At 49.1% G+C, this 16415-nt stretch overlaps 1 protein-coding gene across 3 annotated transcripts in view; it reads left to right on the top strand.

Annotated features, from left to right (window-relative positions):
• Nucleotides 1-1796: 1796 nt before the first annotated feature.
• NGDN (neuroguidin) overlaps nt 1797-16415 on the top strand; it is a 61755-nt gene continuing 47136 nt past the window's right edge. The window contains exons 1-11 of one of the 3 annotated variants that reach the window (XM_062205419.1): nt 1798-1837; nt 2145-2204; nt 3137-3208; nt 6543-6680; nt 6935-7019; nt 7102-7154; nt 7399-7516; nt 7605-7773; nt 9175-9331; nt 9466-9523; nt 9965-10135. In XM_062205419.1, coding sequence (XP_062061403.1) covers nt 1826-1837; nt 2145-2204; nt 3137-3208; nt 6543-6680; nt 6935-7019; nt 7102-7154; nt 7399-7516; nt 7605-7773; nt 9175-9331; nt 9466-9523; nt 9965-9984 — 942 coding nt within the window. In that variant the 5' untranslated portion in view covers nt 1798-1825 and the 3' untranslated portion in view covers nt 9985-10135. Of the gene's footprint in view, nt 1838-2144; nt 2205-3136; nt 3209-5576; nt 5681-6542; nt 6681-6934; nt 7020-7101; nt 7155-7398; nt 7517-7604; nt 7774-9174; nt 9332-9465; nt 9524-9964; nt 10136-16415 lie in introns of those variants that run through there. The other 2 variants (XR_009867295.1, XR_009867296.1) reach the window with 2 other exon arrangements.

The raw sequence follows: 16415 nt of genomic DNA, 5'->3' as shown, positions 1-16415 counted from the left end.
CGGCATAGGAAGACCTTTCTCTCTGTCTCTCTCTCTCACTGTCCACTCTGCCTGTCAAAAAAAAAAAAAAAAAAAAGAGGAGAGGGAGTGACTACAAATGGGTACTGTATTCCCTTGGAGTGGTAAGAATGTTCTAAGATTGATTACGAGGCAACCAGCAGATGGAATATCTTTCTCTCCTCTCCCTCTCGCTCTAGCTCTAGTTTTCGCTCTGTCTTGCCTTCTCTCTGTATAACTCTGCCTTTCAAATAAATAAATAGTCCCCTCCCCCCAAAAAAAGATTATGGTGATATCTGAACAGCTCTGTGAAGACACCAGGAACCACTGAACTGTATCCTTTAAATGATGAATTGTTTAGTATGTGAATTACATCTCAATAAAACTGTAAAAAATGAGCTCAACATCTACTTGCAGATGTTACGAATGATGGCCAGTTTACGGAACTGTTGAAAGAAAGAGAAGACAATAAATGTAATGCTCCTTTGTTCTTGGCCAGCGCACGTTGGTTGAATCCAGAAGACATCTGCAAAGATTTATTGTACAGTTGACGCCAAGATTTTCTTGTTAACAAAAGGAATGGCTGACAAGTACTTTAATAATCAGAAATAAAACAAGGCAGTGTGATTTGTTTCCTCATTGATATCCTAATGCACAGGAACAAACTAAATTTCAAGTTCCAAGGAAAGAAGTCTGTGTCTAACTGGCCAGGGCTGAAAATGCAGAGAAACCTCATGACACAGAGCAGAGGCTTCGGCGAAGTGAGGCATCCTGGGGGCCGAGGCCGGGACCCTAATTCTTAGAAACCAGCATTTCCCGCCCTGGCTGCCCAGCCACGGGGTTTTTCCCGGATCCCAGAAGGCAGCTCCCAGTCAAGAGATCCAATCAGCAGCCCTAGGGCGGCTCTGCGGCTGCAGGAAAAATTCAAGCCCGTCGCAGGCTCCTAACGAGCTTTATTTCCTAATGCAAACGATCGAACAGTTAACACCCATCGACTACACCGCACCAGCCTTGAGAAGCCCGCGCGAGCTGACGGGGCTGGGTCCTGAGAGAAGGTGGACTGCGCTCCGCCTGCCTCTGCACCTGTGTGGCCAGGGGCGCGTCCTCCCCTGCCCGCTCCTGTTCCCAAACTGCGAGGAGGCGGCGGCGTCCCAGCCATGTCTGCACCCTTCGCGCACCGCGAGGTCAGTCGGTTCCCCAACCCCGGCCCTGAGCTGCTTTGGCCCAACTTTCTCATCTACGGATGGAAAAAGACTCAGAGGCCGAGTGACTTGTTCGCACCAGCAGTACTGTCACAGATCTTGGTCCGTGAGTTACCGCGCGGGAGGCCACATTGGAGAAGCAGGCGGCCATGACTGCCTCGCAACGTGGCCATCCCGGAGCGAGGCCGAGGACGCCACCTAGCGGCCGGTTCCGGCACTACGCGGAAAGCGCCGTGAGAAAGACTGCGGCATCCCGTAGCCAATAAGCTCTCAATTCGCTCGGCTAACTCCTATTGTCCATTGGGCCCTTCGACCTTTCAATCACTCATTTCCTCAGCTTTTATTGGTTTAGCGCTAATCATTCTCTCCAACTTACCAATCACATACTTCTCTCCAAGAACGTCTCACGTCATTCTATCTTCAGTGAATCTGACGGATTTGTCCAGTTCCTCTTTTCCATTGGCCGGAACAGGCTCCTCCTCTTGTTCATCCTGTTCGGGGCGGAAGTGAGGCGGCCCGTATTCCGATTGGCTTATATTTACAAGCCGCGGTAGTCTCTCTCAAGCCCAGCGTGACGACATTGGCGCTCAGGAAGTGTGTTTCCGGAAGGGGCGGGCTTTGCGAAGATGGCGGCGCCGGTGAGTGCAGTGCGGGTTTCTCTGCGTAGAGCGTTCGTGGACGTTTCCTTTCACCTCCCCGGGTCGAGGCAGTTTATTGGCACCAGGGAAGGGGGTGATTTGCTTCAGGGGGTGGCCTCCTTGGCACACTAGGTCAAAAGGAGCCCCGCTGCCCCGGGGCCTGGGGTGCCTTCGGCTCCTGTCGGGTAACCTGAGGGCTGACTGGGTTACCGGAGTGAGAAGGCCGAGTCTGGGTGTCCGAAGGGGAAGGCGGTTCTCACCGAGACGTGCTGCCCTCTAACGCTGTGTACTTCTCTGCCTTGCGTAGGGGGTGTTGGAGGCGGACCTGCCGGCCGCCGTGACCCTCCTGAAGAGCCTGCAGGAGCAGGTGAGTGGCGTCTGCCCTTCGGAATGAGGTACTCACGCGCTGGCTGTGGCTGGCCGTGCCTGACCCTCCGTCTTTGCCGGTGTTTTGAGGGCAGGTTTTGAATGCTCCCGAATGCCAGTAGAGTTAAATGATTTGATGAAAACGCTCTCAGGCCAAAATTCAAAGTGATTGTTTTCTGTACCCGAAGGAATACTGAGAACTCCAAAAAGAAGTCACCTGAGTCGGTTTCCTTTATTCCTACAGCATAGGGAGCCGATGCTGGGAAAGGCGGCATGATTTGCTTTTTGGGTGCCCAACTAATACACATCTGTATTGTCTATGCATTGTAAGTTGTCAGTCCAGATAAAGTGACGGTGCCCCTGCCACCACTGCTCCAGTCCCTATCTCCTCCCCTTGGTTTGGTAAAGGTAGTTTCTGTAGTTTTAAAAAGAAATGGAGATTTTTTTCCCCCGTAAATTTATTCATTTTTAAAGAGTTGTTTATTTATTAGAGAGTGGAAGACACGTTTTCCATCCACTGGTTCACTTCCCATATGTCTATAACAGCTGGGCCGATTCGAATCCAGGAGCTTCCTATGGGTCTCCCCTATGGATGCAGGGGCCCAAACACTTGGGCCATCTTCCACTGCTTTCCCAGGCCGTTAGTAGGGCATTGGATTGGAAGTGGAGCAGCCAGGACTCAAACTGGTGCCCGTATGGGATGCCAGTGCCACAAGCAAAGGCTTAGCCTACTACACCACAGCACCAGCCGGCTGTCTTTTGAAGAGCTGTTGGAAACGTCTCTCCCCACCTGCCCAGAACTGAGAAGATGCTAGTCCCTTACTGTAGACAGTGTTTGAGGTCATTTTTCGGTGGCATTGTGTAGTGTTTGCCCTTCGCCCTTCTCAGACGTGAGTTGACGTAGACCAGCTGTTTTCTTTGGGCTGATTTCAGGTGATGGCTGTCACTGCACAGGTGCAAGCACTGACCAAGAAAGTTAAAGCCGGAGCCTATCCTACAGAGAAGGTAAGGCGTGCCAGAAGGGTGCAGCCCTGACGTGATGTTCTCGGTAGTTCTTCCAGCGCAGACTCACTGTGTTGTCTGTGAGCTCCAGAGATGACTTAAGGTCCAGTTGCTGTGCTGGGGTCTAGTGAGGAGGACAGAGCAAAGCAGTAGGAACAGGTGTAGCAGTACGAGAGGCAGGAGGAGAGAACTGTGGGAGGAGTGGGAAGTAACGCTCTTCTGCGAAGAGCCTGGTAGGCCGACGGAAGAGTTGTTGTGCTTTATCTAAATACTTATTTTATATGTTAAGAGAAAATGCTGGCCGGCACTGTGGCTCAATAGGCTAATCCTCCGCCTATGGTGCCAGCACCCCGGGTTCTAGTCCCGGTCAGGGCGCCAGATTCTGTCCTGGTCGCTCCTCTTCCTGTCCAGCTTTCTGCTGTGGCCTGGGAGTGCAGTGGAGGATGGCCCAAGTGCTTGGGCCCTGCACCCACGTGGGAGACCAGGAGGAAGCACCTGGCTCCTGGCTTCGGATCAGCGTGGTACGCTGGCCGCAGCAGCCATTGGGGGGTGAACCAACAGAAAAGGAACACCTCTCTTTCTGCCTCTGCTAAGTATTAAAAAAAAGAAAAAATGCTGCCTATTATGACATAATGCTTAGAAGCCATTGATTGAAAGATGCAGGGGAAGGGGAGGGAGGAAGAGTGAGAAGGAGATCTTCCATCCACTGGTTCATTCCCCAAATGGCTACAATGATCAGGGCTGGACCAGGTCGAAACCAGGAGCCTAGAATGCCAACCTGGTCTCCCATATGGGTGGCAGGAGCCCAGGTACTTGGGCAATTATCCTCCGCTTTCCCAGGTGCACTAGCAGAGAGCTGGATTGGAGGTGGAGCAGCTGGGACTTGAACTGGCACTCATAAAGGTTGCTGGCATTGCGGGTGGTAGCTTAACCCACTGCCCCACAGCACTGGCCCCTGTCATCATATACTTTTGTTCTTATGACCTGCTTTCATCTCTTCTGATTTTTACATCTTTTTCTCTCATACCTGTAACCCAGTTTGACCTTGGCAGTGCCCTAGCATGTCAGAAGAGCATACTTCTCAGACTCTGATGTATCTCTGTCCCAGGGATCATGCTTTGCTCCATTTCATTGCTTTTTTGAGATATATGGGCTGCCGGCATGCTTCTTAGGTCACTATCTATTTGTTTATCTGTTGGATAGGTACTTTCTTTTATGACCAAAGACTTTTTTACTGGGTGCTTTTCAGATTACAAAGTAACTTTGAAGTGTTCTTACTTGAGCCTCCAAATTATTCTTTGGGGGCATGGATGAAATATTGCACATTTGTACAGCTGAAGAGACTGAGGTCACAAGGTTTAGAGACTTACCCAGTATTTGCTACTGTATGCCTGATTTAGAACTTCAACTCCAAACGTACACTCGTGTGTCTTTAAACCCTTCGCTCGTCCTCCTACACCACATACTTGTGCTGATCTCTAGGGCTTAGCCTGTCGGTGTGAGGATACTAGGGGTTAGGTGTGGAAGTCAGTCTGAGTTTGAGTCTCAGCTCTATTATTTTGTGTAATATTTGCCTTAGTATTTATCCTGTCTGAAACAGGTTTTCCCAGGGCTGGGGAATTTGTTGGTTTCATTGTATGTAGTCAAAAGCCTTATTTGTCTTATTTTACATCTAAAGTCATGGCCACTTATGTAACTTTCTTAAAAAAAAAAAAAAAAAAAAAAACCTGTAGCATTTGGTTGATTTTTCTACCTATAAATACATTGCGTTTTTAATTTTAGAAAGTTTAGAAGGTAAGTAAAAGCACGAGGAAGAAAATGAAAAATCATGATAATCACCACTGTAAGAGAACTACTGACAGTTTTTTGAGGTTTATGTTTCATTATAAGAATAATATGTACTTGTTGGAAGTACATTTCTCCATAAAAGCACTCAATTTCTTCCATTTCCTCATCTTACTCCTCAAAGATAGCAGTTAATTGTATAGCAGATATTTTTCTGTGCATATAAAACTTGTGTCATACTATACAGTTGGAACTATGTTATATACCCTTGCAATGACTTGTGCTGACATAGTTTCTTTTTATTTTTATTTTTTTTAATTTAATTTTATTTTTTTTGACAGGCAGAGTTGGACAGTGAGAGAGACAGAGAGAAAGGTCTTCCTTTGCCGTTGGTTCACCCTCCAATGGCCGCCGCGGCTGGCGCGCTGTGGCCGGCACACCGCGCTGATCGGAAGCCAGGAGCCAGGTGCTTCTCCTGGTCTCCCATGGGGTGCAGGGCCCAAGCACTTGGGCCATCCTCCACTGCACTCCTGGGCCACAGCAGAGAGCTGGCCTGGAAGAGGGGCAACCGGGACAGAATCCGGCGCCCCGACTGGGACTAGAACCCAGTGTGCCGGCGCCACAAGGCGGAGGATTAGCCTGTTGAGCCATGGCGCCAGCCGACAAAGTTTCAATTCCATGTCAGCTTAGGTAAATCAATGCTTTTTTAATCTGTAGCATGTAATTCCATCATATAGAAATAAAACCAGTGTTACTTTGATCAAATTAAATGAAGGTTTGGGAGCGTGTGGAGACTTCTTGTTCAGCTTGGGAGGGCACTTAGTGGCTTGACGCCAGGTTTGCTGCTGAGAACCTCTTAATCCCCACGACAGCCCCCGCCAGGAGAATTCTCTAGCCCCACAGGTCTGCGGCCCTGAGATTGAGCAACCCTGCGGTCGTCTGACTGTGCTGATTTTCCTGTGTTTAGTGTCTCAGTAATTCGGAGGTTTGCTTCCCTAGTGTTAGACTGGGTTTTCTCTGTTGCTCATCTTAGGTCTAGCTACTTCTTGGGACTACTGTAGTCCCCTCATGTCTTGGGCGGACTCTCAGTGGGCGCATGAAACCTTGCAGAACTGACCCTTATCAACCCTGCGTTTCTTTCATGTCTATCCTGCTGCGTCGTCACATGGTCCTTTCACGAGACCGCGACAGGAACTCTGATAACCAGGTCGCGGGCACAGTGCGGGTCACAGTTCACTTGCAGAGGGGATGGAGTAGGACAGTGCGAGGTGTTGTGCTGCTCAGAACCGTGTGCCGTTTAAAACTTGCAGTATTTATTAATTAAATGAATTTCCCATTTAATCTTTTTGGACTGCAACTGACTGTGGGCGACCGAAACCTTGGGAAAGCAAGACTGTAAATAGGGAGGGAGGAGGGACTTCTGAACTCTAGATACACTATAGAAGCTGGTTAGGAAGAAGCTGAGCTTGCAAAAACACTCCTGTTTGCCCCTGTCTGTCCTGATTCTTTAGGTAAACTGAGTCTGTGTCTCTTACCATTTTATTCAACTTAGGGACTCAGCTTCCTAGAAGTGAAAGACCAGCTGCTGCTCATGTACCTCATGGATCTGAGCCACCTCCTCCTGGACAAGGCGTCGGGAGGGTCTCTGCAGGGGCACGCTGCGGTTCTGAGACTGGTGGAGATTCGCACGGTATGGAGCGTTTGGCTTCGAGCAGTTCTAGGTTCCTAAATCCTGAACCCTGAGGCCACGACGCAGTAGCTCGTGTTTAAGTAGGTGTCGTCATATCTAAGTAAAGAACTCAAATGGAAAAATAGTTTTTCTCTCCATTTCGCCAACTTTGTACATATTTAGGTGCCTTATTTGGCAGCTTATTTATTATATGAGTGCTGGTATGTACTTGATGTGGGAAGGGCATGTAATCCTGTTTAACTGCCATGTTGTAGGTTTTGGAAAAGCTTCGTCCTTTGGACCAAAAACTGAAGTATCAAATTGACAAACTGGTCAGGACTGCAGTGACAGGCAGCCTCAGTAAGTGGGAGACCATCATCAATTTGTGGGGGCCAGCATAAAATTCCAAACCATGCGGCATCTCTTGCATTTTTTACTTTAGGTGAGAATGACCCACTTCGTTTTAAGCCTCATCCCAGCAGTATGATGAGCAAGGTAAGGGGTAGCATCCTCCTGGCGTTCGTGAGGGATCTGTTCCTGCGTGAGCCTGTGGTGCTCTGGGGTCTCCTGGGGTTCTCTGCTATTGCATTTTCCAGCTCGCGCCTTCGAGTGTTGGGTGTGCACTGCCCTCTTCTCTGTTTTGTTCAGATACTCCCCTCCTAGGGTACTCCAGCTTCGGGTTCTCCTCTCACTTGTTTGCCTAATGCTTCTGAGGTTTGTAGTCACGTTCCTCTTGTAGTTGAGCTCTGAGGATGAAGAGGAAGATGAAGCGGAGGATGGGCAGTCGTCAGAGAAGAAATCTGCAAAAGGAGCGTCTAAGAAATACGTCCCACCGCGCCTGGTCCCAGTGCACTACGGTATGGGTTGCTGCTGCCTGCGTGGCACGAGCCGTGGTCTGTCCTCCTCTCTGTTCTACAGTAACCCTTCCTGCTTTCTGTCACGCAGACGAAACAGAGGCCGAGCGGGAGAGAAAGCGGCTGGAACGAGCCAAGAGGCGGGCACTGAGCAGCTCTGTCATCCGCGAACTTAAGGAACAGTACTCAGACGCGCCAGAGGAAATCCGCGATGCTCGCCATCCTCATGTTACTCGCCAGAGTCAGGAGGACCAGCACAGGTCTGAGCCCTGGCCTTTAGAAACGACCTGTCTCCCGTGTACACTGGAGCCCTGGGGCTCGGGATGAAGTGCTCATGCCTGGTATCGAGAGCCAGGGGGATACAGAAAGTGGAGTGAAAAGCTTAGGATGAAGGCTGTCCAGGTTTGAAGAGTACAGAATAAGAACTAGAAAAAAATGTTTTTCCGTCTGTCTAGGCCAAATCAAATGCTGTGTGATGGGAGGTATATGGCGTTTCACGTCTTAGGGCTTTAAAATTCTGGCCGGCGCCGTGGCTCAACAGGCTAATCCTCCGCCTGTGGCGCTGGCACACCGGGTTCTAGTCCCGGTTTTTTTTTGGGGACGCCGGATTCTGTTCCGGTCACTTCTCTTCCAGTCCAGCTCTCTGCTATGGCCCGGGAGTGCAGTGGAGGATGGCCCAAGTCCTTGGGCCCTGCACCCGCATGGGAGACCAGGAGAAGCACCTGGCTCCTGGCTTCGGATCAGCGCAGTGCGCCGGCCACAGTGCGGCAGCCATTGGAGGGTGAACCAACGGCAAAGGAAGACCTTTCTCTCTGTCTCTCTCTCTCACTGTCCACTCTGCCTGTCAAAAAAAAAAAAAAAAAAAAAAAAAAAGGCCTTTAAAGTTCTGCATTTCTGCGGGACAGCTCTCACTTTTGTACTGAGGGCAATATAGGCAGGTCTTTTTTTATTTTTTATTTTTTTTAAAGATTTTTGTTTATTTGAAAGGCAGATTTACAAGACAGGGTTGGGGGGAGGGAAGGATCTTCCATTTGCTGGTTCACTGTCCAGTGGCTGTGATGACCAGAGCTGGGCCAGGCCAAAGCCGAGAGCTCAGAACTCCCTCTGGGTGTTCCAGGGAGCTGGATCAGAAGTAGAGCAGCTGGGACTTGAACTGGCACTCATTTGGAAAGCCAGTGTCACAGGGTGTGGCCTAACCCACTGCACCGTATCACTGGCCCCACATAGGCAGGGTTTTAGAATGGCATTGGAGGTGAGGGAAGAAAAGTAGAAAAGGAATTTATTTATTTAAAACAGAAACATGGACTCTGCCTAGATGTAGTCTCTGTGGTTGGAAGTTTGTGTGAAAGGTCCTATTCAGAGAATCCTGTTTATGGAGCTAAAATGTAAGAATTTTCTGGTAAAATATTTTAAATTATCCTAAGGGTGGGCTCTAGGTTGATCTCTAAAGATGAAGAAAGTTCTAGCACAAAGACCATTGCATTGAGGAACGTACTGCGGTATTAAGTATTCAGTTAAGTCCTTACTAAGTGTTACGCTGAACTGTCATGAGAATTCTTGAGAACTCTGAATAAAGACGAGTAAGTACCCAGGCCCAGGTTCTGGGCCACAGCTTCTGTCGCCGTAGTCTGAGCCTGCTGCAAACTGTCTTTCTCTGGCAGGATTAACTATGAGGAGAGCATGATGGTGCGTTTAAGCGTCAGCAAGCGAGAGAAGGGACGGCGAAAGCGCGCAAATGTCATGAGCTCACAGCTTCATTCCCTCACGCACTTCAGTGACATCAGTGCCTTGACAGGAGGAGCCGCTCACCTCGATGAGGTAGGGTTGATACGGGTCGCAGGCAGCCTGGTGCTTTCAGCCAGATGTGGGACTCATTGCCGTGAGGAACTTGGGGAGGGACGCTGGCACTGGAAAGCGCACCACCGTTCCTTCTCTTTTCCACCTGTCTCCAGGATCAGAATCCTGTCAAGAAGCAGAAGAGGATACCTAAGAAAGGGCGGAAGAAAAAAGGTCAGTGAACCGTAGGACTTAGATGATCAGGTGCAGGGTGGGGAGTACGGACTGGGACATGGGCCGTCAGGACTTGCTGTCCCGAGTCACCAGCCCCTGAGGTTTGCCTTTCATACTGGATGTTCATCTCTAGGTGGGCTTTTATTCTTCTTTCCAACCTGGAAATCTGCATCATTCACAAAGGGGACCCCCTAGATTCCATCTCTTAAAGTTCCTATAGCTTCTGTTCGGAGTTCCTTAAATGGCACTATAGGTGTTACTTGAAGGAACCATTATCCTATTTGAGTTTCACTCCCACTTGTAGTCTTGTCCTGGGAAGACACAGGAAGTACTGCCAAGGACCGCCCTGTTGCACCCTTCTTGCTGGATGCCCCCCTTTTTCCTGTTTCTTCAGCTTTTCCAACTGTCCTTGGCCTCATTCTTGGTTTCCCTTCCTTTTAGGTTTTCGGAGGCGGCGGTGATTATGGGTGTACATATTTCTGTATTTTTTGTCATCCTGGAACACTTCTAATTTCACTGTATGTAGGTTTTGTTTCCTTGAAATTCGTTGTTTTGGCCATGTGGGAAGAACTTTCCTAATAAAACTGATTTTTCTTACAAATTAAAAACCCCTTTTGCACATGTATTTTATGACTGAATTCACTGGGTGTTGGGTATTTTTGGTGACTGGTGGTGAAAAGGGAAAGGTGTTTTTTTAATGAGAGAAGTTTGATTTTATAAAATTTTTTTATATAATACTTTCCTAAGAAACTAGAAATTGATTGTTTTGCAAAAAAATAGTTTAGTATAATATTTTTAAGATTTATTTATTTGATAGAGCTATAGAGAGAGGGAGAGACATAGAGAGAGGAGTCTTCTGTCCACTAGTTCATTCTCCAGATGGCCACAATCGCCAGGACTAGGCCAGCTCAAAGCTAGGAGCTAGAAGCTTCTGGGTCTCCCACGTGGGTAGCAAGGGCCCAAGCACTTGGGTCATCTTCTGTTGCTTTTCCCAGGCCATTAGCAGAGATCTGGATCCGAGGTGGAACAGCCAGACATGAACCAATATCCATATGGGATGTCGGCATAGCAGACGGTGGCTTTATCTGCTATGCCACAGTTCTGGTCCCTAATCAACTCTTCTAATTCACATTGTTCCAGCTGCCTGTGTGATTTGTTATAGTACAGTACAGAGATCTGAAATATGTGGATTTTAGGTTTTATTCATGTATCTGGCCTGGCCACCAGGTGGCATTAGTGGTTCAGGAAACCTTTGGTGCTTGCCGCTACTAAGAAGCAAGATAGAACCTTTCCACATCAGCAAAGCTTATTCTTACCCGCACTTCTCTCTTTTTCTTTTGTTTCTAAAATAGCCTCAACATAGAGTTGACCTTGGTCAGTTATTGAGAGATTTACAGAGGATAGCAAAGTAGAGTCTATATAGTCTTGTGTTTTGCAGCCCCTTTCGCCCTCTTCAACTAAGATTTACCAGAGTCAGGAAAGGCCTGCCCTTTTCAAAGACCTTGCAAAAGAACACAGATATTCCCAGCTTGACAGCCAAAAGTGTGAAAAATCTCACAGAAATAACAGCCAAACTCAAATTGGGAGACGGTAGGAGTTAGACACCTGAGCTTTTTAAGATGTTACCTTGTGTTGCGTTCTATCCAGGGAATGTAACCTGTTGGTGAGTGATCTCAGGCCGTGGATGATACAAAAAGTGAACAGGAGGATAAGTAGGTAGGTAGAGTCTGTGGGACAAGAATGGGCTTAGGGACATGGGATTTTAGTGGGTAGCTTTCCAGGACAGTGTCATGGCAGGAATATAATTTGGGTCATTATATCATTAACACCTTGTTGATTCTAAGTCTATGAATTTGGATGTATGCTGGTCTGACTAACTGGGGCAGGGTCTGTTTTTAGCCAGCCAGCGGCAGCCTGGTAGAAAGTAGTTCCGGCCGGCGCCGTGGCTCAACAGGCTAATCCTCCGCCTTGCGGCGCCGGCACACCGGGTTCTAGTCCCGGTCGGGGCACCGATCCTGTCCCGGTTGCCCCTCTTCCAGGCCAGCTCTCTGCTGTGGCCAGGGAGTGCAGTGGAGGATGGCCCAAGTGTTTGGGCTCTGCACCCCATGGGAGACCAGGAGAAGCACCTGGCTCCTGCCATCGGAACAGCGCGGTGCGCCGGCCGCAGCGTGCTACCGTGGCGGCCATTGGAGGGTGAACCAACAGCAAAAGGAAGACCTTTCTCTCTGTCTCTCTCTCACTGTCCACTCTGCCTGTCAAAAAAAAAAAAAGAAAGTAGTTCCAAGACTAGACTGACTGTCTTTTGCTGACTCTTATCCTGTGCAAACCACTTAATATCTCTGGCCTTTAGTTCTCTTCAGATGAAAACTGAATCTCTGAGATTGTGTCCAGATAAAAGGACCTAGAGCTTTTGTGGATGACACCAAGATGGGCTTACTTCTAAGGCCTCTTAACTTTCAAGTCCTTGTCAGATCTGAGGGATCCCAACAGGGCCCCGGGCTCTCAGACTCCTCTTCCTCAAATGAATCCAAAGAACCATAAGAACAAATTTAGAAATTCTTTTCTTTTCCTAGCTGAGCTGACTGGGTAAGTAGCTCAGCACAAAAAATGCTTTACTTAGCACCAGCACACTTGTTTCTAATTTATTAAGATTTTTGGATTGCAGGATGTGCTCCTCTTTTTTAAGATCTTACCTTGTGTTACACACTAAATCCTTTACACTTAGCCCTTACAAAATATATGACATCTCCATTTTACTAGCAAAGAAAGTCTTTGCTCAGAGTAAACAATTTGTCCAACATCACATGGCTCGTCCAGTGGAGAACCAGTGCTTGGGGAACACAGGGTGGAGGACTCAAGCGTCCTGCAGTTCAGGGCTTTTTTCTTTTAAAACTATTCATAGATAGTTTTTTTGATTTTGTTTTTAAAAATATTTACTAATTTGAAAGAGTTACAGAGAGGCAGAGGCAGAGAGAGGTCTTCCATCTGCTGGTTCACTTCTTAGATGGCCGCAATAGCCAGAGCTGCGCTGATCCAAAGCCAGGAACCAGAAGCTTCTTCTGGGTCTACCACACAGGTGCAGGGGCCCAAGGACTTGGGCCATCGTCTATTACTTTCTCAGGCCACAGCAGAGAGCTGGAAGGGAAGTGGAGCAGCCAGGACTTGAACCGGCGCCCATATGGGATGCTGGTGCTGCAGGCAGTGGCTTTACCCACTACACCACAGCGCCTACTCCCACCTCCCTACTGTCCCATTTCTATTCCAGGCTTTGCCTTCAAATAAACCACAAGTGCCAGACACTATTAAAGTACCTTGGGGCTGGCGCTGCAGCTCACTTGGCTAATCCTCCGCCTGCGGCGCCGACACCCCGGGTTCTAGTCCCAGTTGGGGCGCCAGAATCTGTCTCAGTTGCTCCTCTTCCAGTCCAGCTCTCTCCGGGAAGGCAGTGGAGGATGGCCCAAGTGCTTGGGCCCTGCACCCGCATGGGAGACCAGGAGGAAGCACCTGGCTCCTGGCTTCAGATCGGCGCAGTGCGCTGGCCGTAGCGGCCATTTGGGAGGGAAACCAATGGAAGGAAGACCTTTCTCTCTGCCTCTCTCTCACTCTGCCTTTCAAAAAAAGGAAAAAGGTCCCTTGGAGGCATAGCAGTATACAGAAAAATTCCTGCCTCTCTGGGCCCTGTATTCAATTAAGTCTTTAATCTCAGGACATCTTGTTTTCCTTGACCTTAGAGCATTACTTGAAAGATTTCCAGCAACAAGGTGAATTGTTTTTAAGAATGCTTACTAGAGTCATCAAACAATGTTTGCAGTACATTTGACAGAATTTTATGTAGATTCTTAATCTGTAAAACAGGCAAAACAGGTTATTTTGATTGGAGTGGGTTGAGAAGTTTTGGAATTCCATGTTCTCATGACTCTTTTTCCCAATACTCCTGAGGAACTCCAAGGAACCTTTAGAACTCCATAGAACCCAGATAGAGAACCACTGTTAGGCTGTTAAGCAAGGAAACTAAGAATAGGAATTTCAGGGTTTCTTCACGTCTGTTCTGTCACGCGCTTTTCTTCTTTCCCTTCCTCCTACTCCTAGATTGGGTTCTGTGATCATTTGAGCACAAGCTTATCAGACTTCCCCAGTTCAGTGGCTGACAGCACATCATTTCTGGTGTCCATAAGTAATCTGTTGTTAGAGCACATGAGCACTGCTCACTTTTGTCTTGTGATGATGGTGAGGAAGTACTGACTTACGCTGTACAAGTCATTGATCCTAACTGTGTTTTCACCTTGGAGGGTGGGGAAGACAGTTTGTTTTTACCTCAGAAGCTTTGTTTTGTGAGGGTTTTATGGAGACTTGGGAAGATGGCACGAATTCACGAGTCTTCATGGATACCTTTATTAGAAAAACATGTTTTCTGTGTGGACGGGATGACTTGTTCTCAGGACTGAGCTAGCATTTTTCAGTACCATGGAGAGTTCACACTTATTTCTTTGGCCTTGGGTTGGTGAAAGGTGGATAGCCAAGCCAGTACACAGAACTGTGTGGTGTAGGCCTGCCCTTTTCCGGAGCCCTGTCCACCTGCCCGGTCTCCAGCTCTGATTGGTACAGATTGGGTGAGAATCGGCCACACTCCCGAATGTTCCCTGCCTTCCCTGGAATCTGTTAGCTCCATAAATCCCAGGCTCACACCAAAGATTCGGCCAACTTGATGAAGGGAGGCATTGGGTAGAATGTACGTTCTGTTTTCCTGGTAACATTATATTGTTGTGCACACGATTTTTACCAGCACCTGAGAAAAGCATTGCCTTTCCTCTTTGCCTACAGACTCTTGAGGAGACTTACAGTTGCTTTTTTATTCCTTGGGCCTCTTCTGCTGCCTCTGCATAGAGAAAGGCATCCTTGCGCTGGCTCTCTGCCCAGTCTTGCTTTTGTATTTCTTTGATCTCATTGTTCAGAGGGTCTCCGAGCAGCCCCAAGAGCCATGCCTTTGCATGTTGAAGCTATTGATGCTTTTGAAATAACAGAGTGTGGCTGTGTAAGAAGCGCATTAAAGGTCTATCTTGAACAAATTTGGGTCAATAGGTGGCAGTAGTCACTGAGTCCTGAGGCCCTGACACCCTGCTCAACACAAGCACCTCTGATGGCCATTGCTGAGCAAGGAGGTCACATTGAGAGGAAAATGGGGAGAAAAGCAGCCCCTTCAGTGGAGTTCGGGAAATACTGAAGTGTGCTGGGTTCTTTCCGGGGGCCGGGGGGGTGGGGATGCCGTCAGCTAGTGAGGGACACGGGTGAGAAGCAGCAGGGCCTCAGGCTTGCAGGAGCAGATCTAAGATGTGAGTAGCAGGGCTTCTTGGAGCTAGAGTAAGCCTGTGTTAAATGAGAACCAGTGCTGAAAGGAGAAGAGTAGTGTTGGGAGGAGTAGAGAGAGGTAGGGGAGGGAGGAGCAGAGCTATGTGAAGGGACCATGGGAAGGGTGGGCTGTGAAGGGGAGGACTGCGGTTGGAGGGGGAGGGGGTGGCTGCTGCAACACCAAGCCTGTCTAATGGGGGAGGGGAGGGGGATACTGGCCTGTGCTGCAGCTGCATTGGCTCCCCTCCCCCACCTTTCCCAAGGAGCCAGAGCGGTGCTGGCAAATCTGTCTTCATGTATTTATTATTATTAAAAATGTGACGGATCCTTCCTCCCTGAAAGCACAACAAATACTACTGATCACATTTCCCTCTCCCCTCCCTCTGCAGAGCTTTGGCATTTTCTCTTTCATCCTCTCCTTCACTCTCTCCACCCCGCCCCCCCAGGTCCGTTTGGCTGGTGGGGGACCCTTCTCCCCTTTCCTCTTGGAGCTGGGCTCCCTGGGGGTTCCTAATGGTGGCTGGGAGGAAGCAGCTGAGTGAGGGGCATCCATTGCCCCTGCCCCCCCCCCCCAGGGGATGGAGCTATAGTCTCAACGTCCACTGGAGAAAGGAAATCACTTGGAAATAAAGAGAAAGCCCTTTGTGAGCCAGCTAGTGAAGAAAGAGGCCGGTGCCCACTTTGCTCCCAGTATCCGGCTGCTTCCTCTCACGTGCTTTTCTGCTGCCCGAGTTCGCAGGGGGAAGCCCTGGGAATGGAAAAAGCCAGTCCTCTGCCCTCCCTTACCTCGCTAAGTCCCTCTCTTCCCAGGAGAGCCACGTACAATTTACTCTTCTAGCCTGTGTGTTGTGTGACTGGGAGGTTCCCAGGGCAGAAGCCGTGGCTTTTCCCTCCACCGCCTGTGGACTCCTGTGCCCAGGCGGGGGCCTCTTTTGTTGCGGTCTGTAACCCTTCACCATTCCTGTAGGTGGTGCTGCTGTGGCTCCGCAGGCCAGACCCTCCTCCCCACCCGGCTGCCCGCCCCTTCCCCAGCCCTCGGCTGCCTGATTGTTATTCCACCAGCGTCTGCTCTACTGTTCCCTTCCTCAAATTAATTTTGTGGCGCTCTTCTTTCCGCAGTGCCATCTTCCTCCCCTCCCCCCGCTCCAGCTCTCTTACTCTCTGTCTCTCTCTCTTCCTGCCTGCCCCCCACCAGGATCTCCGTTCCACTCCCCCATCTGAAGTCTACACTCGTCCTTACCCCCTTTCTATTTGGTTATCTCTCCTGCCGTTGGCGTTTTACAGATGACTCCTAAGAAAAGGGGGCTGAAGGTGAGAGTGGTTGAAAAGAGAACGTGGTGAGGGGAAGTAAGTCGGTCAGAGTATCAGAGACCAAGCTGGGACAACAAGGAGCTCCGCCAGGGAGATGGCTGGGGCGGGAGAGGAAAGGTATCCTTTGCTGTCCAAATCAGTTTCTGGGTTTGGCTAGAGTTCAGCTGGCACAATGTGCTGTTATCTAAGTCTATGGAATTTGGTTCCACATGCTGGGAAAAATGGGAGAAGGGGA

This window comes from Lepus europaeus, chromosome 11 (assembly GCF_033115175.1).
Source record: "Lepus europaeus isolate LE1 chromosome 11, mLepTim1.pri, whole genome shotgun sequence".
Classification (NCBI taxonomy): domain Eukaryota; kingdom Metazoa; phylum Chordata; class Mammalia; order Lagomorpha; family Leporidae; genus Lepus; species Lepus europaeus.
Note: the sequence above shows the minus strand (reverse complement) of the source record. Positions and strands in the feature narration are given on the sequence as shown.